Source organism: Zonotrichia albicollis, chromosome 14, assembly GCF_047830755.1.
Source record: "Zonotrichia albicollis isolate bZonAlb1 chromosome 14, bZonAlb1.hap1, whole genome shotgun sequence".
In the NCBI taxonomy this organism is placed as follows: Eukaryota; Metazoa; Chordata; class Aves; order Passeriformes; family Passerellidae; genus Zonotrichia; species Zonotrichia albicollis.
In genome coordinates, this window is record NC_133832.1 from 11867544 (window position 1) to 11893986 (window position 26443).

At 38.8% G+C, this 26443-nt stretch overlaps 1 protein-coding gene across 2 annotated transcripts; it reads left to right on the top strand.

Annotated features, from left to right (window-relative positions):
- The first annotated feature begins 820 nt into the window (after nt 1–820).
- Nucleotides 821–25745, top strand: CUL4B (cullin 4B). Of its 2 annotated transcripts, XM_005484443.3 has the most exons (20): nt 824–2019; nt 4660–4775; nt 9144–9247; nt 10091–10160; nt 10642–10715; nt 11723–11885; nt 11986–12075; nt 12342–12424; nt 13458–13525; nt 14611–14729; nt 15543–15735; nt 16791–16895; nt 17193–17303; nt 18045–18130; nt 18674–18781; nt 19030–19143; nt 20047–20152; nt 20227–20399; nt 20938–21090; nt 22215–25745. In XM_005484443.3, the coding sequence occupies exons 1-20, from the start codon at nt 1488–1490 to the stop codon at nt 22308–22310; spliced, it is 2664 nt and encodes an 887-aa protein (XP_005484500.2). In that variant the 5' UTR covers nt 824–1487; the 3' UTR covers nt 22311–25745. The 2 variants fall into 2 exon arrangements, with proteins under 2 accessions (XP_074407593.1, XP_005484500.2); XM_074551492.1 differs by lacking the exon at nt 20227–20399 and having other exon boundaries at nt 821–2019.
- The last annotated feature ends 698 nt before the right edge of the window (nt 25746–26443 follow it).

A 26443-nucleotide genomic window follows, 5' to 3' on the forward strand; every position in this document is an offset into this window, starting at 1 on the left:
CACATTACAAGCATGACCTTCCTGGCCTCAGGAGTTGTCTGACAGTGACTCTGTCATAAAACATACTCCAGAAGAGCCTCAGTAACATTACATTCCTATCTCTATGTACCAGTTTATGTCAAATTCCTGTCATATTTTCCTATCCAACATAAAAGTGCCACTAGACTAGCCCTGAGGAGCTCTGGTGTCTGCTGTACGAGGTGTGTGCTCTCGGCTGAATTTCCTGGAACAAAACTTCATCACTTGGTTTGTTACTTTTTCCACAGCCATTTGTCAACAGTGTTTGAATCCTAACAACATTCCTGGGGAGTTTATTGTCCCTTTGGTAACAGATCCACCAACATCAAAAAAGAGACTCTAAAGGCCTACGACTTCTGTTCTTTCTAAAAGTTACAAAATAAATTTTAAAAAAGCAAACCATAGGCTGTAGCCCACTACAAGCCCGTATGTATGAAAATCATATCAAAAAGCTGACGCTAAATTATTGTTTATAAATAAGTGTAAGAAAAATAATTTCCAACCCAAGCAAACAGGCCTCGGCCTAGGCCGCAGGCTCCGGGGGAACGAGCTCCCGCGAACGCCGCCATGCACCGCACGGAGCGCGGCCGGAGCCTGCGGCGAGCCTGAGGCCGGGCCGGGCCGGGCTGGGCCGGGTGAGGCAGGGCGGGACCCCGGGGCGGAACTCCCCGGAACGGAACTCCCGGGCCCCGCACTCCCGCCCCAGGGGGCGGCCGCACGCCGGCGCGGGGCGCACCGAGCCCGATCAGTTCCGGCGGGGCCGGGGGCGGGTCCCGGGGCGGATCCCGGGGCGGTCCCAGCGCTTCCCGGCAGCTCTTCCGTGCGCCGCGCCCCGTCATGCACGGCGGGCGGATGCGCCGCCATTTTTGCGCTCCCTCTGCCGTGCAGTGACAATAACAACCCGGCCGGGCCGTCCCCCCTCAGGGAGCGCGGGCACAGGCGGAGAGGGGGGAGCGGGGCCCGAGCGGAGCGGCCGCGGGGCGGAGCGGGAGCCGTGTGGGGCGAGGGGCTGGAGCCGAGGCGAGAGAGAGCCGCGCTCAGCCCTCCCCGCTGCTGCTCGGCGGAGACGAGGCGGCCGGAGCAGGAGCGGAGCGCAAGGAGAAGCCGGGGCAGCGGGCGGCTTGCCGTGGGGAATTCTGCGGCTGGAGAGGAGAATTGAAAGGAACTGGTAGGCGGCGAGAGGCAGGAACGGAAACGCTCTGCTGGGAAAGGAGTAAAAGCAGAAAGGCAGCGACAAACTACGAGAAGAACCAAAGTAATAAAGAAAAGGGGAAGAAGAGATAAAGTGATTGCTCCGATAAAGAAGAACGCGAAGGAGAAGGAATACGGAAAGACTCTGCTGATGAGAAGGAGGAGTTGAAAGACCCCCCCCAGAGACAGCAAACAGAGACTGACTCTCAAACTCTCCCCCTCTCTTTGTCACACCACAAGGATTTGATGCCCCTCAGCCTGTTCACTTCTGTGTGTTCATGTTTCCCACAGGTTTCTCTTCCCCCAACCCCCCAGCTGCAGCCCAGGAGGTCAGACCTGCCACTGATGGTAACACTAGCAGCAGCTCCTCCTGCAAGAAGAGAAAGTTAAATAACAGCAGCAACAGTAATTCCGAAAAAGAAGAATTTGATTCCATTTCCTCCTGCGCCTCTTCTCCTTCCAAAAACACCTCTTCATCCTCTTCCTCTGTCATCACCACTTCCTCGTGCTCCTCCTCAGGGGTTGCTTCCTCCAACCATCACCTCCAGAAGAAGCTGCGCTTTGAGGACTCCGTGGATTTTATTGGACTCGATGTGAAGATGGCTGAAGAGTCTTCTTCCTCCTCCTCTCCTGCTGCCTCTTCTCAGCAGCAGCACCAGCAACAGCTTAAAAATAAAAGCCTTTTAATTTCGTCAGTGGCTGTGGGGCACCATGCAAATGGCCTGACCAAAGCTGCCTCCTCTACTGTTTCCAGTTTCGCCAACAGTAAACCTGGCTCTGCCAAGAAATTAGTGATCAAGAACTTTAAAGGTAACAGGCCATAATTTGTCACAACCTGTGGGGATCTGACACTCGACTTTGTGTTTTGTTTTCAGCCTGGAAACCGGTTCCTTTCAGATAGCCCCAGGTTTTGTGGGAATTGCTTTTCTGTGGTGAACATTTCTATACTTATGTAAAGGGGAATCATGATTTCTGATGTGTGCTTGCCTGGTCATGTACACATCCTGGGCTACACTTTGCTGCTTGGAATTATTTTTCAGACTCCCTTCGCTCTGTCTCTTGAGAAGGCCTTAATTTGCATGTTCGGTTTTGCTGCCTAAGTGTGTAAAAAAAAATCGCCTTTGTTTAAACTTTTATCGTCTGATAGCTCTTTTCTAGTAATCCTGATTCAGAGCTTAGTGTATATTTTAGCCCAGTTTATGATAAGTCTTTGCAGAGAATGTGTTTTTTTTTTTTTTTAATTGGCCTTGAATCTGCATGCCTTGTCTCTATCCTTGTTGTCTGTTTATAGGATAATCTGCCCGTGCTTAGTTTTAAATGTTGAAACTAAGGTGATTATCGGGCTATTATTGTGGATTTCCTTTCTGGTTTCCCCGCTTGCCTTTAAAGTAGGTAGTTCAAATTTTTGTAGAGTTTTTTCCTTGTAATGTTCTCACTGTAATTTTTAATTGTAGTATCTTTTCTCTGTCTTAGCTTCCTCTTACTTTACAAGTTTTCATTATTATATAAATTCTTTCCAAACACGTGTTTGAGATTTTTGAGTAGTGTTACTAGAGACCAAGCTAGAGAAATTAAACTTTTCTGATGTGATGCTGCTTCATTTTCTAGTAAATAAAAATACAAATAGGTGGGCAGAAAGCTTAGCAAAATGCTGCCATTTTTTCCCTATAAGGATGAGGCTATCGTGGGCTTTTTTTATTTCCTGCTTCTTGCTATCTTCCACCATAGTCCACTACCTTGCTTTCTAGGGTTGTTTCTTTCTCCTCATGTGTTTTGGTTTGTGGAGGGGTAAAAAGATATTACTGAAATTAAAATTAATTTCTAAATACACAAGTGACACAAATGTTCTGTAGACATATTGCATTAGGTAAGGATTAGTAATGTTTTGCAGGAATTCATGATCACACTGCAACTCTTTGCTTTAAGGTTCCAATTCTAAAATTGTTCTCTGCCCATCAAAGCATCATCATTTAATTTGACTGATTATTTTAAAATAGAAACCTATGATGCATTATAGGCTGCTCTTCAGTTGCTTGTGCACTGTTATCTTTAAGGGAAGTTAACTTCTCACCTTTAAAATACCTATTAAATGTCATGGATTGCACGGTGCTGTGATCATCACTGCTTATGAGGTATTTGAACCTTGCTTAAAAAGGATGTCTTGGTATTCTGACAGCCTTGCTTTTTCTTTACTCTCAGATGCTGAACTGAATAATGATCTTAAGATTTTTGTCTTTATCTTGGTGTGATAGCAGTAATATCCTTTACAAGTTAAATAGCTTCCTAAAATCCATTCCCTTGGTGTTGCCTGCTGAGCAGCAGAGTCAGGAGCTGCTGCTGAAAACAGGCAAGTCCATGCTCAGGTGTCTCTAGATCCAGATCAGGCAGCTACTGTTGGGATATTGCCAATATTGTAGGGAAATGCTTGGAAGAACAAAATAGTTACTTCTCTCTGTTAGCTATTTCTAAGGAAATCATAAAGCTTTAAAATTTTTTTCCTTTTAGGGGTGTAAAAGTCAATTTTAATAGAGTATAAACTCTGGGCCAGTTTCACCTGTTGGTAGCAGGAATGTGCATGTGTCATCTTCCTCCTCAGATTTTCTTCTTCTGTCTTCTCCATTTAGGAATGTCCTTATTGAACAAAAATGGTCACTTTGGGTAGTTACAAGAATAGAAAATTTTTGAATAGTTCTTATATTCTGAGGATGTGACTTGGGGAATATCTCAGCATGTTGTAAATGCTGTGGTCTTGCTGAAGGTGCTGCAGAGCAGGGGCATCTCGAGAAAAGAGCCAGAAAAAATAATGGAGAGGGTCAGATCTGGAGCTGTTTGAACATTAAAAGAGGCTTAACTCTAAAAAATATCCACTGGCCAAACCCAGTGAGACATAAATGGATTCCTTGAAAATTGGAAGGTTTTCCTTGGGACCATAAACCTGTACAATAATTACAATGTTTCCATGAGTGTTTCTTGAGGAGTTCTTTCCAACTGCTAATATGGAGTAGAATTAATGAGCAGTAAATTAAAAACTGAGATACACACAACTGTGTATCTTTTAATGCATCATTTTTACCTTTTATGTTCCTTTCTTTTGGCTCTGCTGTCCTGATAATGAGAGTGTAAGGAAGATATAGATAATTCTTGCTGCTTTAGCCCTTCTTGGGCTGCTCAGGCACAGGACTGTGATTTTTGTAAATCACACGTGCTGTTTGGGCTACAAGTGCTGTGGTGTGTATATGAAGAGCAATGCTGAATTTCTTCAATGTTGCTCTTTCAAATGTGAATAAGACACTGCTTTTATACAAATGCTTTCTTTCCATGTAAGTATAAATTAAAAGCTGGACCATCAGCCCATATCTCTTTCCCCTCAAAGCTACGTCCTTTTAATTTCTATTAAAGGTTCTGCTTTTATTAAATACATTCTCAAACATTGTATCATTTATTTTAAAGATAAACCCAAATTGCCTGAAAACTACACAGATGAAACCTGGCAGAAACTGAAAGAAGCTGTAGAAGCTATCCAGAACAGTACTTCAATTAAGTACAATTTAGAAGAGCTCTATCAGGTAAGTGCATTAAGTAAAAGTAATGGGTTAAGGCTTTTCTGTTTTCTTCTCAGATTTTTTTCCTTAAAACACTTGATATGGTGGTAAGAATATGGCATTTTGCTTGATAGCTGCTTTTGTCATTGAAAAACTTGTCACCAAATAGTTTCTTCATTTTTCCATAATGAAATACAATTTCACAAGACCTAGCATCAAACTAATGTATTTTTTTTTACTTGTCTCAACAAAACCCAAGGTATGGTTTCACTTGCAGTAGCTGATGAGAATTAACTAAGGCAAGGAGCTATATTCCCTTTTCTTTTTAGGGGATTATGGTGTTTATCTGCTAAAGCTGAAATCCTCAAATATTGGTGTTTAAGAATAAGATGATTTACATTAAAATATAATTTCTTTTCTGAATAAAGTATCCGTTCACAATCAAGTATCACAAATCACTCAAAAACTTTCTATTGGCTTCTAGTAGGTGAATAGAACACCATTTTTCCTTCATGAATTGTATTATTTTGGTTTGATTGTAATTTTCAGGCATTGCAGCATTTGTTCTATTCTAACAGTTGAGAATCCAACTTTATTGCCAGCAACAGCTCTGCCTGTGCTTTCTTAAATACTTTAGGAAGTGATCAGATTGAACTGCATTTCCTGATGTTTTTTATAAGCTCCACTTCTGCTTTTTCAGCTGAGTGTGCTGGGGAGATTTCCCCTGCTCACCTTTTCCCTACTATCGTCACTTGCAGTTTTAGCAGCACAGCAGTGCTGCTGCTTTAGCTGGGTGTTAAGAAGCTCTTGAACTTTTTCCTCTGCTTCTGAAGCCTTTATTACCTGCTTAGTTGTTTCATTTGTTCCTCTGTGTGTGTATATGGCCTTCTCACCACTACTTTTTAGTGTCTCTTCTTCCCCTGCCCTCCCCTTTTCAACAAAAGCTGCATTTGTTTAGGAGGAAAAATCCTGTTTGTGCAAGGCTTGGGGACAGATTTAAGGAAGAATTAATTGCTGTTCCTCAGTCCACAGCATTCTTAAGATCACTATAGTCTTTTGAAATGTTCAATTAATTAACTAAAAATACTATTTATTAACAGTTTTGTCAGAATAATGGATAGTATTGTTATTTTTGCAAAACTTGGTGGAAGTGTTAGCAAATTACAACCAATTGTACTGGGTGGTATTGTAAATTACTTACTCTAGACTAATGGTGCAAGTAACTGTTGATTAAGTGCTTGAAGGCTGTCCAAAATTGTTAAAAAATACAGAGTTCTATTGAAATACTTGCTTCTGTTTAACAGTGTTGCTTAATTTTTTTGCTCAATCTTACCACAAGCATAATTTAATATTACTTAGGACCAGAAAACAAAAAAATAAGCTTTTTTGTTTTAAATCTCAGTGTTTCAACATTGTTATTACTTAGATACTTCTCAGTGAAATAGAGTGCAATGAAGTATGATTTTTTTTTAATATAAATCTAAAAATAAATGTCTTGATTTAAAAATAGCTATAGGAATCACTAGTGTTTTTAGATGCTAACTAAACTAATGTCATTTCTGAACAGCTGCTTGGTAAAAGGATCTGATCCCAAATATGCCTTGGCAGACACCATTATCCAACATAGAGGGGAATTAGAAAAGAGTCTGCAAAAGTTCTGCTGGGCACCTCAAAAGAGGATAATTCTTCTTTTAATGGAGTTAAACTTCTTGCTTTTGGTTTAACTCTTGTCTGTGCTAGAAAAATCCCACTGGGCAAATATTTTGAAGCTTTATTTCTTTGCAGGACCTAAACTTCATACTTGCTTTGTTCTTCTTCAGCAAACAAAATTATTCCCGTCCTTGAGTAGCTGATGTACTACAGAATTGAATGCTTCTTTCATATAATAATTTTCCTTATATTAATACCTGAAAGTAGAGATCTAGATCTTTGGTACCTGATACATGGCTATTTTTTAAAATCAGAGTTAAGTACTTCAGGAAAGTTCTGATTTTCTCTTATCAGAGTTGTGTTCAGTTCTTTTTCCGTACCACAGACACCCAGGTGTGGATGCTGCAGTTAAAAGGGGAAAAAAAACAACCAAAAAAAAACCAAAGAGAAAACCAGAAAACCACATCTAACTGCATGCATGTTACACAAAGGAAGTAGGGCTCTTCAGATTTTCTCGCCATCATTAGGTGAGATTCCCTTAACAGAAACATTTTTTCCACTAATTCAGAACAGGATCATTTTGTGAACTAGAGGCCCTAAAGTTTTCACATGTGTTGATGTTGATACATTTTAGATACAACCAGTATTGTCTAGCACTAGTAATTAAGCAAAGCATAATGTTGCAGTAGGGGATTAATGTCTTAAAAATTAAAGCATTTCTGTGTGTGTCATCAACAAAGATGCAGAAGTTGTGTACTTTGTTCAAACACCCAATCCTAGCAGCCATGTTTAACACTTTGGAATTTCTGATAGACAAATGTAAAAGTTGAGCTTTCTATGAACTCTCCATCAAAGTAGGTGTATGTTAATACATGCTTATTTCACTCAGAGTTAATTGTATGCATTTGTCCATCTCCAGTGCAGAAGCTCATTCTTTTAAGGATTTAGAGCAGTACAGTTTGATAGCAGCAGTTTAACAGTGTTGGGGTGAGGTGACCAGAAGCCCAGGACAGAAGCTGCTGGTTCTGTAGGTGACAGGCAAGTTCCACCCAAAACATTCATCTTCCCAGCTCTCAGCTGGCTTCTCCAAAGTGGAAGAAGTTAAGAAGCCTTGGAAGATTGCAATTGCTGAATTTCTGATCAGGTTCTTCAAGCTCAGTGTTTTCCATCCCCTTGTTCTGCTGAATTAAGAATCAGGTTATATCCTGGTTATATCCAATAGCAAAATAGACTTGAGCAGTGCTATAACCTCCTGAGCAGTGAGCTGTAGAATACATTTTCCTATCACTTTATTCCATGTTTGGTGTTTCTTAAGTGTTGAGGCTGAGAATCAAACCTGTTGCTGTTTCCAAATATTAAGATATGTGTACTTGGGTGATAATTCTGGCTTTCCTTACAGTCTTCATTCAGACTTGTTTTGGTTAATTGGCACTTTCACTCTCTTGCTCTACCTGTTTACTTCTGACACTCATGCAGGTTTGGGGAGTTTTGTGGTTATTGTGTGGGATGGTTTTGTTGTGGGGTTTTGGTTTTCATGGAGGTTTGGTTTGTGTTTGGTTGGGGTTTTTTGAACTCCTCAGTGTGCTAGAGCCAGTATTGGATGTAGTGCACTTGCACTCAGAGTGATTCCTGTTGGTATCCTGGGATGACCCCAACAACTCCTGTTTAGCTATTTGGGTTGTTGCTGTGCTTTTAGTGGTGACTGCTCACTGTGCTTCCATTTGGACTGTTGGGAAATGCTCTGGGGTGATGGCACAAATCTGCTCTGTGCACTTCTGAGCTGTGCTGTCCCTCCATGGCTGCCTGCAGGTGCTGGGGAACAAACTTTACCTTCCAGTCCTTTTTTCCCCAAGGAGTTGGTCATACTAGCAACTGAAATCTTTTCCAATTAGTAAATGATGGCACAAAGCATTGATTGAAAATCAAATATGCTTTTCCTCTAGCTTCTACAGATGTTTTACAGAATAATCCCTTCCTGTGTCTTTCACCAGCCTGCAAAGAGTTAAAGTTGTTTAGTTGCTTCTGAATTCTGGACAATGGGTTTGAATTTTAGAAGTCTTGAGATACACTAATGGACTTAAGAATGATTGTTTTCTTGATCAGTCTCCAAGACATGGCCCCATTAAACTTCTTTTCACTTCTTACTGTGAACACAGTGGTAATTCTTCTAATACTTGATGAGATCCAGAAATCTGGGATTGTCACTGTAAATGTAGTCATGCTACTAATATTCAGGATTATAATTAAACTTATTCAGGCAGGGAGTTGGTGGATGGATAGATAAGATAGATAATATATGAATACATATGTACTTTTGGGGGTGAGGGAAGCTTAATCAAGGAAAGGACTGCAAAATTAAATTCATCTGGCAGTGCTTTTTCACTAATATCAGTGTGACTTGCATAGCACAGCAGTTAATACAATTATACTTTAGGTGACTGCTTTGAGGTATGAAGCCCAACAAGCTACTGGAAGATATTAAAGTACCATCCTTGTTTTTAGAGATGGCAGCCCTGCAGTTCCATGTGAGAGACTGAACTGATGGTCTGTGAGCTCAGGGCACAGCCTGCCTTCACCTCCTGCTCCATGGCATGCCCTGTCTGTCTCTGGTGTTTGCATGCAGCAGTGCACTGGGTTAAAGCTGGGAGAAGCAGAATTCTGGACTGGAAGGGATGTCCTCCTTTCTTGTAAAACCACATGTAAGAATAAAGCAAGATTTGTTTCTCTTTCTCTTTACTTCAGGCTGTTGAAAATCTCTGCTCCTACAAGATCTCTGCAAATTTGTACAAACAATTGAGGCAGATCTGTGAAGACCACATTAAAGCACAAATTCACCAATTCAGAGAATATCCTTTTCTTAGCTGTTGACAAGCCAAAATTGTTTTACCTGAAGTATATAGTGATGAATTTCTTTGAATAGTTCATGACATTAAGCCATGATAATCTGAATTCCTAGGCTTTGTGTAATTGGTTTTGCTTTTATTTCTTTGTGGGAGCTAGGGGAACATTACTTGTTCCTTTATGCCTGTAACCATAGAAAACTTTCTGAGAAAGTTTCACTGGTATTTCTGAAACCAGTAAATATTCTGAACACTTTGACATCTTACAGAAATCTGTGTTGGATTTGCAGCAAGGTTTAAGAAGCCTTCATTGGCTGTATCATGTCAGGCTTTTTTATATTGAACTTGCCAAGCTTAGGTAAGTGAAAAGTCATCCAACAAGTAGCTGTTGGGTTTTTTTGGAAAAGTAATGGTGATCTGGCAGCATGTCAGAGCTGAATAAAAGATTTATTTGAAGGACAGAATTTATTTCTTAAGGTTAACTCTTAACATGAGCTGAAATTACAGTGTAGTGGTAAGCTCTTACACGTATTGGGTATTGTTGATTTTTGAGGTATGGGGATATGTATGTTTGTTCCATTCCCCAGGGATGGGGATTAAACAAAATATTCAAAATTATGTAGATAAATTTTTTTATTTGTTCTGATAATTTTGATTTCTCATTATTAACACAAAGACCCTTATTAAAAAATAAAAATAAATGTGTTACAAGGAATTATCTGGTAATTCTTTCTGAGAGTAGGTGAGTTTGTTGCACTCCCTGCTAAGTGTCTTTAAAAAATAATAAAGTTGGTTCATTTCATTGTTTACAACATCTATTAATCATGGTTTTCTTAATGATTTCTTCACGGATTCATTGGATAGTGTCCTTTTTCTAAAGAAAATAGACAAATGCTGGCAAGATCACTGCAGACAAATGGTAAGTTTATCTTTTTAAAGGAAACCAGTTGCTTTGTCAGCCTGTTTTGCTTAACTTTGTTGGGTTTTTTTCAAATTTCTAAAATGTCTTAAATTTATGTAAGGTTTCTTTGTGATATACAGCTGTATCTAGTTTGTTAGAAGTCAAGCCTTGAAAATAACTTGCCTGTGGTGTGTTTTTTGGCATATGGGTCTGGTCTTGGACACAGACACCCCTAATGCCTCATTGTCAGTTTTATGCAAACTTTTCTCCTTTATACCTATTTTGAAAGGAGCTGTTCTGTTATACAGAAATATGCAAAGTATAACATTGATTACTTTGCAGGGATTGCAAGGGATAAATAAATAATTAAATTAGCAGTGTCCAAGAAAGAACTGCCTGAAACCAATTGGTGGGATTTCTTGTTGTTGAGCATAATTGGTGTTGCTTTTCAGTTTCAAGAGTGAAATGATTATGGCTGTTTTATTCCTTCTTGTGACAGATTATGATCAGAAGTATCTTTCTGTTCTTGGATCGAACTTATGTCCTGCAGAATTCAATGCTGCCATCTATTTGGTAAGGGCACAAAGAATTAAATTATTTGGGGGGGCAGAAATAAAATTATTTGGGGATGTGTTTCAACTATTGCTTATATCTTGCTGATTTTCAGATGGATTTTTTTAATATAAACCTCATAGTGACCTTTAAATTACGTGGTGAAAGCATGAGTGCTTGTTGCAAAGCAAGATCTTTTCTTTATTTGCCATAAATTATAGAATTGTTCTAGAATAGCTGTGATCCCAAATTTCAGTGAAGTAGGCATCAGCCTCCAGTTTGCACAGTTAAAGGAAGGGGTCTGGTCCACAACTGAAGTGCAAGGAAGGGTTTGAGATGCCCAGTAACTGCCTTAGCAGGCACAGTATTTCAAGTTGGAAAGAATTACTTAAAATTAAAACAAGATATGCTTTTTTGGACTTCAACTTCTGCTCCTCTTAGTATTAATAATTAGTATATGCCTTACTGTTATTTGGTACCTGAATTACTTTGGAAGAGATTGATGGAGGGCCTGACTTTTCCTAAGAGTGACCATACCCATAGTTCCAAATTAATGGAAATTATTTAATTGGGATGGTCATTGCAGAGATCCTTGTCTGTCACATCACTGAGTTCTTCTAAGATGTGCTTAAGATTAGAGATGAGTTAGTGATGGACAAAAAAGGAATATTGTCCAGCATCATAACCATGGAATTTGAACCCAGGATGATATTTTTCTTTTCTCATGAAGGTTGGTGTTCCAATGTCCTGTCAACAAACTGATAAAGAAAGATGTTGGAAAAGTTACATGGTTATTTAGGAAAAAATATCTGGATTGGTGTTTAAAATGTGTAGCTTCATGTTGGTGCAGTGTCATGGTTTATTCTAGTATTCATATATTTGTTCATCTTGCGTGATTTGAGGCAGAGGAATGAGGATCTGGAAGAATGCTGGTATTGACCTCTTTATTAGATTCAGATCATGTTTTAGTAAGAGATAACTGAGATGTATTCTTAAACAATTTATTGAGCAGTCTGCTTTCTTTTTAGGGATATGGGACTAGAATTGTTCAGAACTCATATAATCAGTGATCAGAAGGTTCAGAACAAAACTATTGATGGCATTCTGCTGCTGATTGAGAGGGAAAGAAACGGTGAGGCCATTGACAGGAGTTTGCTGCGAAGCCTTCTGAGCATGCTTTCTGACCTGCAGGTGAGTACACCTGTTTCACCTTCAAACCAGTAAATAGCTCAAATTCTTACTTGGTGCTCAGTAAGCTTTACCCTGGCTTTGTGTCATGTTGTTTCCCCAGATTTATCAGGACTCTTTCGAGCACAGATTCTTGGAGGAGACCAATCGCCTGTATGCAGCAGAGGGCCAGAGGCTGATGCAGGAGCGAGAGGTATTTGGGATGTTTGACAGTGTTTGTTGTGCCTGCTGGCAAAGCAGTGCCAGGGAACAGAAATACTCTGCTGCCTTAGTGTACAAGGCAGTGATGGGACTTTGCTTTATAGTATTCTGGAAAAGGGAATGCCCGTGCAGCTGCCTTCAGTCACAGTGCCAGTGATTAAAACTGAAGCTGCTACTTCTGTCAGACCAGTACTGTCTCTCTTTTTCCCTTCTGTTGTTTGTTTTTTTTAACATACAAAACTACTCTGGCATTTTCAGGTTCCAGAATATCTTCACCATGTCAACAAGCGCTTGGAAGAAGAAGCAGACAGAATAATCACTTACTTAGATCAGAGCACACAGTAAGTGCCATTTCTCTTTGCCTGGTGGTATGAGCTGTTTGGCTCCTCCTCTGGTGAGGGCCATTTAAGTAGCTGCAGTTTATTTCTGTTATTGACCAACCATCAGATGCTTTTCACTTCCCACGGTTCCATGTTTACAATGAAGCACTGTCTTGGCTCACACAGCTAAAAGCATTTTCTCCATGTAAGTCACTGTTATTTTGGCATAAATGTTAAGTATTTGCATGAAGAAGAATAGGGTGCCTCTCCCAGCCCAGATGTCTCCTTCCTGCTGAAATGTGATTAGTCAACTGTTGTCCTACCTGAAAGTGATAAGAGTTGGTATAAAATATTCTTAAGGTAAAACCTCTGAATATTTGCAAAAACTATTTGCGTGTTGAGTCTGGGAAATTTTTAAATAATGTCATTCTCCCATCTTTTGTACTTAGAGGCAGGATTTCCTCCAACACAGTCAGGTGGAGGCCTTCTAACACAAAGCTACAGCTGTTGTGTCTGACAGAAAATGTAGGTCACTGATATCAAAACCTTTCTGAGAGAGAGGTGTTTTATTGCTGCTGTCGTACATTTTGATTTCCTTCCTCTTTCATCTGCTAAAAGCATTTAGCTTGTTCAGTGGCTTTCTTCTTCCACACCAGTATTAGTGGGCAATTCCCTGTTTTGTTTTAATATCTCTTGACTTGAGATCTGTCCTTGGTTTTTCTCCCAAGACGTGAATGTCCTCCCACAACACAGGATTAGGCAGATTATTTGATAAATTCTCCCCAGCTTCTTCACTGATGGAATCATTGTCCAGCTGCCTGCAGGTCATGTACAACAGGCTTATTGTGTGAATTAAAATCATCAGTCAACAAACAGAAAAAAAATTGTTTACTGGGGAGGAAAAGGATAAATTTGTGTATAATCATTTTAGGTCGTTGGCCACAGATAATTAGAGCACTCCCAATGATAATGTAATTAACATAATCTCAAAAGAAGGATTTAAAACTGTCAGTAATGGAAAAAGGAAAAGTAATTCTAAACATTTCTTCTGTAGGAAGCCACTAATTGCTACTGTAGAAAAGCAACTTCTAGGTGAACATTTAACAGCCATTCTTCAGAAAGGTAATCTTTCTTCTTTATGGAAATGTTTCTAATTACTGCTTTGGGGCTTTCAGCTCCTGTGCTGAAAGAAAGCCATGGGTGCTGGGGGAGGACAAGCTGCACCATTCCTTAACTCCCTGTGCTCCTCAGTGCCCAAAATAGCACTGGCCATTCTGGCTGCAGATAAGGGGACACTGTGCTGTCTTCTGATAACACAGCAAAGCAAAAGGAAAATTAGAACAAGAGACTCAAGCTCAATGTGTTAAGTGGCATTTTGAAGACTTGGAGGTAAAGAAAGGAGTACACTTTGAATTATGGCTGTAACAGAAAAGGGAGATACTGAGTAGTTGCTGCTGACAAAAAGCAGCTTGGTTTAAAATTGTAGTATAATTTGAGCTGTGGAATAGATTCCCTCAGTTCTGCAATAGTCTCTGTGGAGTCAAGTGACCCTCTGGTGATCTCAGAGATCATCTGGAAATAGAAACAAGATGCAGCAAGAGTTGAATAATAAACAATCAGTTCCTTAGTGGCCAGATTCTGAATGAAACAGGTATGTGAGCATCTTCCTGCACGTGTGTAACAAACTCTTCATTGAGAGGAGTACCAATGTTTACCCATCTGCTTTATTAGAACCTTGCTGTAGAGCATCAAACCTTCTCCAGAAAGTTAAAAAGTGAAGGTTAATATATTTCTTGAAGCTGATTGTCTTCTGGCATCTGTAAGATTTATTTTATTACAGCTGGAGTTGAAACTCAGAGCTGTCTTGCCAAGGAATTTTTCATCCTGATCAGTACAGTGTAAACTTTTCAAATCTTCAGGGAATAGTAAAGCAGTAAGCAAAGATGTAGTGATAAGGTTGTTATATAAAGTACTTGTATCCTAAGTGCAATAAAATGATGTGCAGTAATGAGATTTTTAAGGGTTCAGCCAGATATTTTGTTTCACTGTTAAATTAGGTACTTTAAAATAAAATACAAACCCCAAAACCACCACCACTAACGGTTTGATTAAAAATACGAGTTTTAAAGAGGCCTCACTGTAGTAATAAGCTGTGCTTTTTTGGGTTACTCTGGTTTTATATTCTGTTGAAATTCTCCCATTTGCAGGTCTAAATCACCTTCTTGATGAAAACAGAATTCAAGACCTGTCCCTTCTGTACCAGTTATTCAGTCGTGTGAGAGGCGGAGTCCAGGTTCTCTTGCAGCACTGGATTGAATACATAAAGGTACTGAGCTCTGCAACAGATGCCACTGCTGCATCACTGGGGTTTATACACACATACCTGAGTCATCTCTGTAAACTATTGCACTTTTCTAAAAATTGAAGATATTTGCTTATGTATTTAATAGACAGCTTTTGAAACATCCCAGGAAAGGTACAATAACTGTTCTAGCTGTTCTTTATTGAAGAAAACAGTGAACATTCAGTTCACTGAACTCCAAATACATTTGGATTTTATAATCTTGCTTTTAGTTAGTTTGTGGGACAGCCATGTTTCTTCAGTTTTTATTTGCGTAAGGGCAGAATGTTTGTCTTCTTCGTAATAAAATTTCCTGTGAGAATGAGTGGTTGTTCAAGTTACCAACCAGCTGAGGTTCAAAGAGCACTTGAATATCAGTTAGGATGATTCATTTTATTTCTCAGTGAAAATGTCACAGAAAATTTGGTTGTTGTGAAGGAAGAGTACTATTAAATAAAACTTAATTTAGTGGGAGCATCACCTATGTAAAACCTGAGCATATAGATGATTAAAAAGGGTGTGTTAATTTTGTTATGCAAAACTTCATTTCTTTAGACAGAAGTTGTGAATCGATTCACTTTTTCATCAGTTGGTTTTGAATCAATGTGCAAGGCCCAGGGAGGATTATATAGTAAATACTTCATAATACAGTAATACATAATAAGGTAATACTTTTGTTGTTACTGGAATAATATGAGTACCAGAATCAACACATTACAAAGGTTACTTAAGTTTTTAGAATTCTTGTCATTTAAATTAATTATTCAGGCTAATTGAAAGATATGTTTTATTTTGCAGGCATTTGGTAGCACCATAGTAATTAATCCTGAAAAAGATAAAACCATGGTCCAAGAACTTCTTGATTTTAAAGACAAAGTTGACCATATTATTGATGTTTGCTTTCTCAAGAATGAGAAGTTTGTAAATGCCATGAAAGAAGCCTTTGAAACATTCATTAACAAAAGACCAAATAAGCCAGCTGAACTCATAGGTATTTCTCTTCAATTTCTTTGCTGTGAGAATTTGGGTGCTGAGTTGCTGATGCACTTACAGATGGGATATGCTGGAATTGTGTTAATACATGCACATGCACATCAGCCTGGGATCTGCTGTGACACCTGATGCAAGGGAATTGTTTGGGAGGGCAGCATCAAACATTAAAAGCAAGCTGGTCATCACTTAACTGGCTAGGCTTAAAAAAAGTGCAGAACATCAGAATTTGGGCATTCCAGCAATTGGCTGGTGTCCAGACATGAGAAAACTGCTAATAATTAGAATTTTTCAGAAGCTTACATAACTGTGCCACCAGCATGTGTGCACAGAGCTGTCAGGGGTTTAGTACAAGGGAAGAAAGCTGAGGATGCACTGAAGCTCTCATGGTGTGGGGACAGAGTCTTGGGTTTTCAAAGAATGTTACTCAGATTTGTGCATTGCATGCCTGGTACTCTGCATTGGAATCATTTCCCCACACAGTGAATAATAAATAAATGAAAACCTGCTTTGCAACTGGTTGTGCTGTTAAGCTTGTGGAGTGATACCTTCTGCCCTCCTGTTTTGTATTAATTCCCTAACTGTAATGTGCTTACCAGCCCATTTGAAATTAAAACAAACAGTCTAGTTTGATTGAAACTGGAAATTAAAACAAAATAATTATATGCTAGAGAAATTCAGCAGTATAGTCAACACATTTAAATAACTGATTTACATATTTTCAGCTGATCTTTTTGCTTCTATTACAGCCATGTCAATCTGCAACAGCAGTGACTTTACTTTGAGATCACAACATAAACCAAGATTTTTTTTTCATAGGGAAAATGTTTTTAGTTAAGATGCAATCATTGCTTATCTGAAAAAAGATACTAAGCTATAATGTTTGTATAATTTAATAACCTCTATGAAAATGTATCAAGGTAGCTGTTATGAGGCTGATAGAAAGTGATTTCAGGATCCCTTCCATTTTCAGGATTTCATAATATTAGATTTAGAGGTTTTGTTTCACTGTGATATTAAGCATGTGCTAAACTCTATTCTTCAACACTCTTTTAGCTAAATATGTAGATTCAAAGCTTCGTGCAGGCAACAAAGAAGCTACTGATGAAGAACTTGAAAAAATGCTGGATAAAATTATGATCATATTTAGATTCATATATGGTAAGTATTGGGTTTTTTTGGTGGGGATACAGTTGTTTACCCAGTAACATAAAGGTACTTTGAAATTCTTTTTGCAGTCTGGTTACATTTTCAGTTGTTTGTTCTCTGTGGCTGTGTTTTGTTGGTGTAGTGCTGTTTAACTACTTTGCCTGTCAAACTGCAAATAACAAAACATGTGGAAATCTTCATATGAAGGCCCTTTTTGTTTTTTCTGAGCTTTGAATTGGGTCTTTTTAGGTAATGTTTGTTTAAAACCAGCAGTGCTTTGTGTTCACTTTCAAATCTCATCTCTTACAGGGAAAGATGTCTTTGAGGCCTTTTATAAAAAAGATCTAGCAAAGAGACTATTAGTTGGGAAGAGTGCATCAGTAGATGCTGAAAAATCTATGCTTTCTAAACTCAAACATGGTAAATATCTATCTATCATTTTTATCTATCCTTTCTATCCATCAGCTTTCTTTTGAAAGTAGTTGTTTTAACAGGCCTTTACAGAAGCACTGTTGGTATTTCCTTTTTCCATGAGGGCAGAAGCCTCTGTGCAGGTCCTGAATGACTGGTGGGTTTTGAGGAGATTCATTTGCTTTTAGTTTTGTAATTATAACAGGAAAAGCCAAAACCCAGGAACTTCAAAGTGCACAGTGTATCTTGGTCTGTGGGATAGGGTTGAGGCTCCCTGCTGGGTAAATCAGGGATGTGCTCAGAGAAAAGATGACTTCCAGTTGTTGTTCACTGCCAGCCAGTTGTTCTCTAGTCTGGTCTTCATTGTTTCATTGGATGGAGCCTTTGGGTGGTAAGGGTGAGATTTTTAGAGCTTGATCTCATTCTGCCATCAGGACACAGTTTGAAAGGCAGCTGATAGGGATTAGAATTTCATCTGAGTCACCAGTGGCCACCATAGTGAAAGGATGAACAGTCAGATCCATGTGGAAAAGCAACTGGGTTGCAAAATAGCTACCACATCAAAACATCTTCCTTTTTCTTGTTTGTAACCTTATTCTGTTCCTTAATTAGAATCCAGGTCTTTATGTAAGAAAACCTGGTGGAAAAGGTCATCTTGCTTAGAAGTACATTCTGGCACTGAGAATAAGTACTCTGAGGTGTTGAAAATAAACAGAATAATTTCTAATATTTACATTTTCTCTTTTATAGAATGTGGAGCTGCTTTCACCAGCAAACTTGAAGGAATGTTTAAAGATATGGAGCTTTCAAAAGACATAATGATACAATTCAAACAGGTACTGGGGGAAAGCCCTGTCTGTCCTACCTGTGCTCTTGAAAATATTACTGAATTTATTAAAGGTTTTTCCTCAGCAAAAAAACTGAGTCAAGCTTCTTCAAACAAACAAATAAACAACCCACAGCAATAAGAGAATTGTAAACTTACAAAACATTTTAACACCAGCTCTAAGGCATTTTTAACATCACTGTATTCTGGTGCCTGGCTTGGAAGTTTTTGCACATTTAGTTACGGTGATTTTGTAATGTTTTGATTACAAGCAATTGTTAACATTCTTTCCTCTATTCACACTTAATAAGATCTCAGCCTGCTAAAACACTACATTTGCTGTTTTCTTTTGTGGAAGTGCCTTTTGAACTTGAGAGAAGTGCTTGTTCTTACCTTCATTTTCTTGTATGTAACTTGCAGTGTATACAACAAACACTTCACCTGGTCATTTGTCTTTTCCGCTCTTGCAATGCCCGTTCTAACTTTTCAGTTCTACCTGAAATATGTACAATTAACACAGCTCTATTTCAATTTATTTTGTTTCTCTTTGCAGTATATGCAAAATCAGAATGTCCCTGGCAACATTGAACTAACAGTGAATATTCTGACTATGGGTTACTGGCCAACCTACGTGCCTATGGAGGTGCACCTGCCCCCAGAGGTAATGAACTTCATGGGTTATACAAGTATTGGCCTCTCAGAAATGCAGCTTGACATCCACTGACACTTGGTTTTCAATGTGAATAGAGAAAGAAATGCAGAACTATCTTTCTAAAATGAAATTTGTTTTCTTGCAATTCCCTTTATCATTCTAAGCCTTGATTTAAGGCTTAATTGATTGTGGAGGAGGGAAGGATGCTTTTAAAGTAGAAATTGTGTTTCAGTGTTTTGGGATTTTTCTTTCTTTAGATGGTAAAACTGCAGGAGATTTTCAAGACCTTTTATTTAGGAAAACACAGTGGTAGGAAACTCCAGTGGCAGTCAACACTAGGACACTGTGTGCTAAAAGCAGAATTTAAAGAGGTGAGTCTATTGTTTCTCTTACTCCTGTTGTGTTGTTGATTGCAAGTCTGGGTTGTACCTTAGGGATGGATGGGGAGGCTGTGATGGAAAACTTAACACTGTTTCTGCAATTACTTTTAACCTCCTATCTTTTCCAGGTAATGATAGTTTCTGAAACAGATGTGTTAATGTCTAAGAAAATGCACCTGATTACTGTATTGGTGGGGAAAGAAAAACCTGTTGGGGAAAATATCCACTGGCTTTAGCTCCAGATTAAAAACTGCCCTCATTTTTATAGTGGGGAGGAAAAAAAGGGAGCCGTGCTTCTTCAATTGCCTTACTTCATCTGATAGCATTGAGAATCTTCACAGTAAGCTTTTCACTACTGAAATACAGAAAAATTCTGGATTGTACAAGAACACAACCTTTTTGAAAGGGTTTCCAGTTATTCCCCTTCAGTATTTCTGTGGACACAAGATTCTCATGAAATAGGAATGCTTACCACAACAATTTTCAGCAAAAGTTAATGGTAAAACAAGTATTATCAAATCTGATTGTTTCAAAGATTCTATGGTTCCTTATACTGTGTTCCTTAAAGTAATGTTTGTGTTAGATTTTGACTTAAAGGCCTTCAAAATTATAATTTTAAGCACTCAGTGCTATAAGTCATCTGATGCATATCTTGGGTGAATTTTGTCACTGGATAGAATAGTCCAACCTTGTAGCTTCAAGCTTGTGCTGCATTTCATAGTAAATAGAAGTGACCAGTAACTTCTATTCTTCCATATTCTCAAGTGAATAACACTGTGTTAGTGAAATAACTGACATGCAAGAGTGACTTGTTTCTCATGTTCCTCTCATTCCTTTCCCTCCACTCCCCAGAAAAAACAACCTGGTGATATCTGTTTATTTCCCTTGTGACAGGGCAAAAAAGAACTTCAGGTCTCCCTGTTCCAGACACTGGTGCTGCTCATGTTTAATGAAGGAGAGGAGTTCAGTTTAGAGGAGATAAAGCAAGCCACTGGGATAGGTTGGTATCAAAAACAACCGAGTACTTCCAAGTGTTCTTACTAAAAAAACCTAAACAACTTGTTTCTGCTTTAGAGGATGGAGAGCTGAGAAGGACACTTCAATCTCTGGCTTGTGGCAAAGCCAGAGTACTGACTAAAAGCCCCAAAGGCAAAGATGTGGAAGATGGTGATAAATTCACATGTAATGATGATTTCAGACATAAGCTCTTCAGGATAAAAATCAACCAAATTCAGATGAAAGAAACGGTATCTTTTTTTTAATCTCTGGGGTTTAGATCCTTGGGTTGAGAACTTTGTTGCCTGCCCTTTTACAAGCTTTTTTTCCTTCTGGTTGTCATGTACGTGCTGATATCTCTGTCAGAGTTACACCTGTAATTTGGATGTCAGCACATACCTAACAGTGATTTAAATGTGTGCCTGTGTACTAAGACACCAGTGATGCTGGATGTCTCTAAGTAAGGTTAAGAGAAGTTCCAATTCTGAAATGCTCTTTTTGTCCTTTATAATTCTGTGGAGCTTTACTGACTGTTTGTGAATATGGAAAATTCACTGTGGACTTGTTTCTCTGACAGCCATCCAATGTAAAAGCTGAGCAAAGGTTTTAAATCTTTGTACAAGTGTGTTTTTCAACAGACAATCAGCCTTCGTATTTGTAAAGGCTTTATGTCAGATATTTGACAGCAGGCATTTCACTGTCTTACACTGAGAATTGTCTTGGAGACTGAAAGAATTGTTTTGACAGTGCTGCTGTTCTCATTAAAGCTTTTCTGAATGGGTCCCTCAGGTGGAGGAGCAGGCAAGCACTACAGAGAGGGTGTTCCAGGACCGGCAGTACCAGATCGACGCCGCCATTGTGCGGATCATGAAGATGCGCAAGACGCTGAGCCACAACCTGCTCGTGTCAGAGGTCTACAACCAGCTGAAATTCCCAGTCAAGGTGCTGTGCTGATTTTAATACTTCTAAAACTCTATCAGTTCTTTTTATCTTCCCTGGCCTGCCCTCGGTCAAACAGTGCTTCTAAAATATGCAGCTTTTTAGTATTAGAAAGGGCAAATACTCACTTTCAGGAGTTTTTAAAGTGCCAGTTGTTACTAAAATGTATTTCCAAAGGATTTCAGCCCTGGAGTTTGTTAGCAGTAAGGGAGCAACTGGCTCTGCTTGTACACTGCTGTTCCACTGTTTGCAGTGTTCTGGCAGGGCATTCTTGAGTGAAGGAGAAAATGCTTCAGATCTCAAAACCAATTCTGCATTGCAATCTTAACTTGATTGATACTTTTGAAGTGCAGTGGTTTTTCTGGATGGGTTATACTGGTTAATATATACACACACATATATAGGAATAAAAATAAAATATTGGTGAATGTCTCAAAGCTGAAGAAGCCCACAGTTGCAATATAAAATAACTGGCTTATTGTGTACAAATGGAAATGGGTTTTCAAACAGACAGGGATGCATTGTTGGAATTCAAATATATGGTGCTTTCTATCAATGGAATTGCAAAACAAAAGGTCCTGCTATTGCATTCCATTGTATTACCATGTTGAGTGCCTGCAGGTCTGTAAGTATTGCATAAATTGTAGTTGGGCTGTGTAAGATTATAGCAGATCATTTAAATAATTTTCCTCACTGGTTATCATGAGGCATTTTTATAAAGTTCCTCCCCCAACAAAATCACAGGGCAGACAAACTATTGCACAACTCATTTGCTTCAAGAGGAAATGAAACTTGTACTTTTACTGGCTAAAATCAGAAATAGAAACACTTTGGTACATGATGCACAAACTGCACTTATTTAGAGTTCAGTTCAAACAGCAGCAAGTATCTTCCCTGCCTGCAAAAATCTGTTTAGCTGCAGGTGATAGCTAACTTTGTAACTTTCTGTTCTATCAGTTACACATTGCAGACTTTAGAAGCTCTGATACTTTAAAGGACTTTTTTAAAGTGGGATTTCTGTTTCCTCAGCCATGTCAAACAATATAGATATTTGGCTCAAGTGGAAAGAAAGAACCAAGAAGCATTGAGTGCAAAGTAATAATGCTGACATGTGCTTTGTTTTACAGCCTGCTGACCTTAAGAAGAGAATAGAATCTTTGATTGACAGGGACTACATGGAAAGAGATAAAGAGAACCCGAATCAGTACAACTATATTGCATAAACATATGTTGGCCTTTGTTTTACTGCACACTTGGTGTCCTACACAGTTGCCAGTGGATAAAGTAGCCTCTTGATCCTGTTAATTGACTTTTTATACTACCGATGATTGAATGAAAGCAGTGTAATGGAAAAGTATAGTAGAGTGGACTTCTTTCAGTGGTTAACATGCCCATTTAAAGAGTAATATTTACATTTTAAGAAGAATGCTGTTGAACTCTTTGCATGTTATTTAGTAAGATGTGCAGAAAGCTGAAAGAAAGTACCTGGTCTTTCTGATTCCATTTGTCTCTGGGTCTGAAGAGGAGTCCCTTGATATATGACAGATATCTTTCACATCTTTAAATGGAAACAGAAGGTTCATTAATATAAGAAAATAGCCTTTAAAATGCTTAAACTGCATGCAAACTTTTAATTTACTGTACAGGATGCATTTCAGTTATACATACATACCATTGGTTTGGTTGATGCCCACATTTGGATTTGTTTCTCTTGAGGGGGGAAAATGGGGAATAAGCCAAGCTATGCTTATTGCTGATCTAATGGGAAATATTCTTGGTTGCAATTAAGACAAAATGGTGCCATTATAAAAGGAGTATAAGGTTTGCAGTGTGGGCATATGTACTGTATATACAAACACCATTCTTAAATAACTGCTACAACAAAACAAGTTCAGATTAGATTTATATGGCTTGCTTATGAGACTTGGTGTTCACCTTTGAGAACTTTAAGCATAAAACAGCCATAATGGAAGAAGTGACAGTTTTTACTAGTCATGGGTAGGAGGCCTTCACCTCTTGGCAGCAATACTCTAGAATAAAGATGACAAGCCACACTGTTATTGTGGTAAAGCTGTAAGAACAAAAACTGCAAGTGGATTTTAATACTTGTTTTGCTTTGCAACATTCTAAACTTGAACTAACCTCAAGGTTTAGACAGGGCAGCTCTTCTAAGACTGCCCTGCTTTGGATTGCTTTAACTTAAAGCTTTAAGAACTCAGCCCTAGAGCCTAGCAGGCCTCCTAGAACCCAGAAGCCTACCTCTCATATAGTAAGTTAAGTATTGCTACAAGGCATCTAAAATATATTTTCTTAGATGGCCAGAGAGCATTCTTTGCATCTTTATAAGACATGGGAGAGTAAGTCACTTGAATGTAGAGCTTTGTTTCAACAAAATACATTTTTTATTGCTTATAGCAGCATGTACCAGGAATATATGGGAAAAAAAAAGGTGTCAGCAGAAAAGGAACTCCTCCACGTATACCAGTTCTTCCTTACCCAGCCAGGCTTTGTACCTATGATCAGCTGTGTTGCAGAGCACAATGAAAAACCTCATCCTCTTTCAGGCACTGAGTCCTGGGGAATACCAGATATCTCTTGAAAGCAAGATGTTACTTTTGTTTAGTGGCAGTGTAACTTAGCTCTCTCTGACTCTAACTTCTATCACTGTGATCCCACATTCAGGGGTGTGCATGTGAGAGTGTGTGTGTGTTTTCTATCCGACATCCCATCCTTAGTGCTTTTTTTTATCTGCTGTTTAATTCCATATATTCTCCAGCCATGTTTTCTCTCAGGCTCTTTTGTATGCAGTCCTCAGCTGACAGATTAAACAAATGTGGGTGGTTTTTCCCCTACTAAATTATTTGCAGTCACCCTCAACTAACCATCATACAGCTCTTTGTGATCTGCTGAAACTCTGCCTTGCCCCTTGACACTATTGCAGCATAACCACTGGTAGACATCCAGGGCCACCCCTGCCTCTGTGAGATAAATACTGACAGTAGAGTTATGTGGGAAGAACCTTGGAGACTCCTCCTGGAAATCTTCAAGTGTTAGCTCAAACAGAGATCCACTGGGGAGGAAAGAATGCCTCCCACCATAAAAAAATCTTCTGTGTTTTGCATTCAATGTTCCTTTTCTTGTATGTGTTTTGTATCTTCAGCCAATAAAAGATTCCTTTTAAAGAGAAATGGAGAAGAAGCATAAGACTTAACTCTTTGGGAGACAGGAGCTGATGCATTGAGCTGGTTCCATTCAGTCTGTTGTAGCATATAAATCTAACACCACTACACGTGTGAACACCCACTGTGGCAAAACCCTCCCTCATTACACAAGTGTCACATTCACTCAAACAAACTGCAAAGGACTGTAGGTTTATTTCATTTTTATCCTGTCTAATGCAGAAAATATTATACAGAAAATGTCCTGAAATCTCATCAGAATTCACAATCTGAGGCAGACCCTAAGCTCAATCCAGTTAAAGCAACCCAAAGAATGGACTTTGAGAACCCTGGCCAGGCCAGGAGAGGGGCGAGCGAGGGGAGGGGAGAAGGCTTCTCCTTGTAGCTCATGGGTTTTCCCCAAGAACTTGTTCATCTCTTCTGCCAAGGTCTGGCTCATTCCTGGTTCATGACAAAGCTGCAGCCAAGATTTGTCGTCGTACAACTCTGCAAATTCTTGCTGGGATCATGTGCCTGCTTCTTGAGCCATATATATCTCTGTAAGAAAAAACTGAAATGGGCTTGGACCACAACTCATCTGGCTAGAACACAGCTTGTCTTTTTGGCCACACATTTTTAATCTTGACTCTTGCATGCAGTTTATAGCACCTTGTTCATAAGAAATTGCAGTTTATTCTTAGAAATATATATTTTAGGTTTTTTAATCTTTATACCCATAAATGGACTATTTTTTTGTCTTGGCTGGTTTCAAAAGTGACCATTTTGTTTAAATGCTGTAATTGCAAATGTGTTGTAAACGTTGTTTTGTTCTATAGTTTACACAAAGGTGCCAAAGTAAATAGTTAATAAAAAAAAAATTTAAAAAATCCCTAGCAAATTGTTAAGTTGCTTTAGCTGTTCTTCATATTTTGGTCTCAGCTTTTCTTCTTTTTTTTTTTTGTCAGCCTTTCATTTTTTCCTAGACATATCATTTGCCCTAATGCTTTCTTTTAAAACAAAAAAAAAAAGTGCATCTAAAAAAATGTTCAAATACCACTCTTTTTTTAGTGCTCTCATATAGTAGGAAGAACATTTTCTTTGAAACGTTACACTAAAATTGTAAGAGTACAGCAGCATTCAAAAATGTAATATACTTTTTGTATAACAGTCTTGAGAGTGTGTCTGGAGTGGGGGGGAAAAACTAACCCTGTTACTTTTCAGAAGCCTCTTCCCTCAGCTACCAGAATATGAAAATGTGCTTTTTCACAGCATCAAAAACTTATAGTTTATGCAGACTTGCAAACAGGGCATGTATCACCATTGCATCCTTCGATGCAAAAAGCAGCAAAACCTTTTTTATGTTTCATAAGTCTGATATGGGTACAGAGAGTCTTTCTTAAGTTGGTAAATAATGTAAATACATGTCCTTTCAGAGAGTGAGTCTGTTATCTAGGTATTTTGTGTCATTTAATAAATATTAAACAGTTTTGTGTTGATAAACTCTTGTGTGTAAAATGCCTTCTTACTCCAAGTTCTGTATGTTGGGCTTACTAATGTTTATGGCTTCTTTAAATTCTTTAGCTTGTGCTTTGATAGCAAAATACTTGTTTGCTACTTAAATATAATAAGTAGTTCTTTATTCATTCAGTCATTAAAATCCCTTGAGTTTTCTAAGTGGCTTCCATTCCTGAATTTTTATTATTTTGGGTTTTTTGCTAAGTCTTCTATGGTTCTTGGAGGGGAAGGAAATAAGCATCCTCATAGATCCTGAACGGGGATTAGAATGTGTACAAGTGGCAGAAATGCACAAAAATACCAGAGATGGTGCCTTGTTGCTCCTGAAGGAGGCACCTCTCCAGCTGCAAATATTCCTTCTCTCCCACTTTATCATTATTTTAATGACTCTGGAATTTTTATTGAAGTGTGAAGGACAGAGCACTTCATTCTCCAAAATACAGAATTTGCTTCTCATATGAAGAAGGGCCAATTGGCCACTTCTTGATTTTTCTTCTTCACCCTGAGAGCTGGGTTCAATCTGAGCAGAAGAGCTGTGTCCAGCCTGGCCCTTCCCAGCCCAGGAGCACTGAGGACTTGGTGGAGGGGGAGATGGAATGTTCTGGATTTCCCTTTTGAATCCTGGAAGCTGGGATAGCTGCAGCAGAGCAGGAGCTGATCCTGTGAGCTGTTCTGGGCTGCAG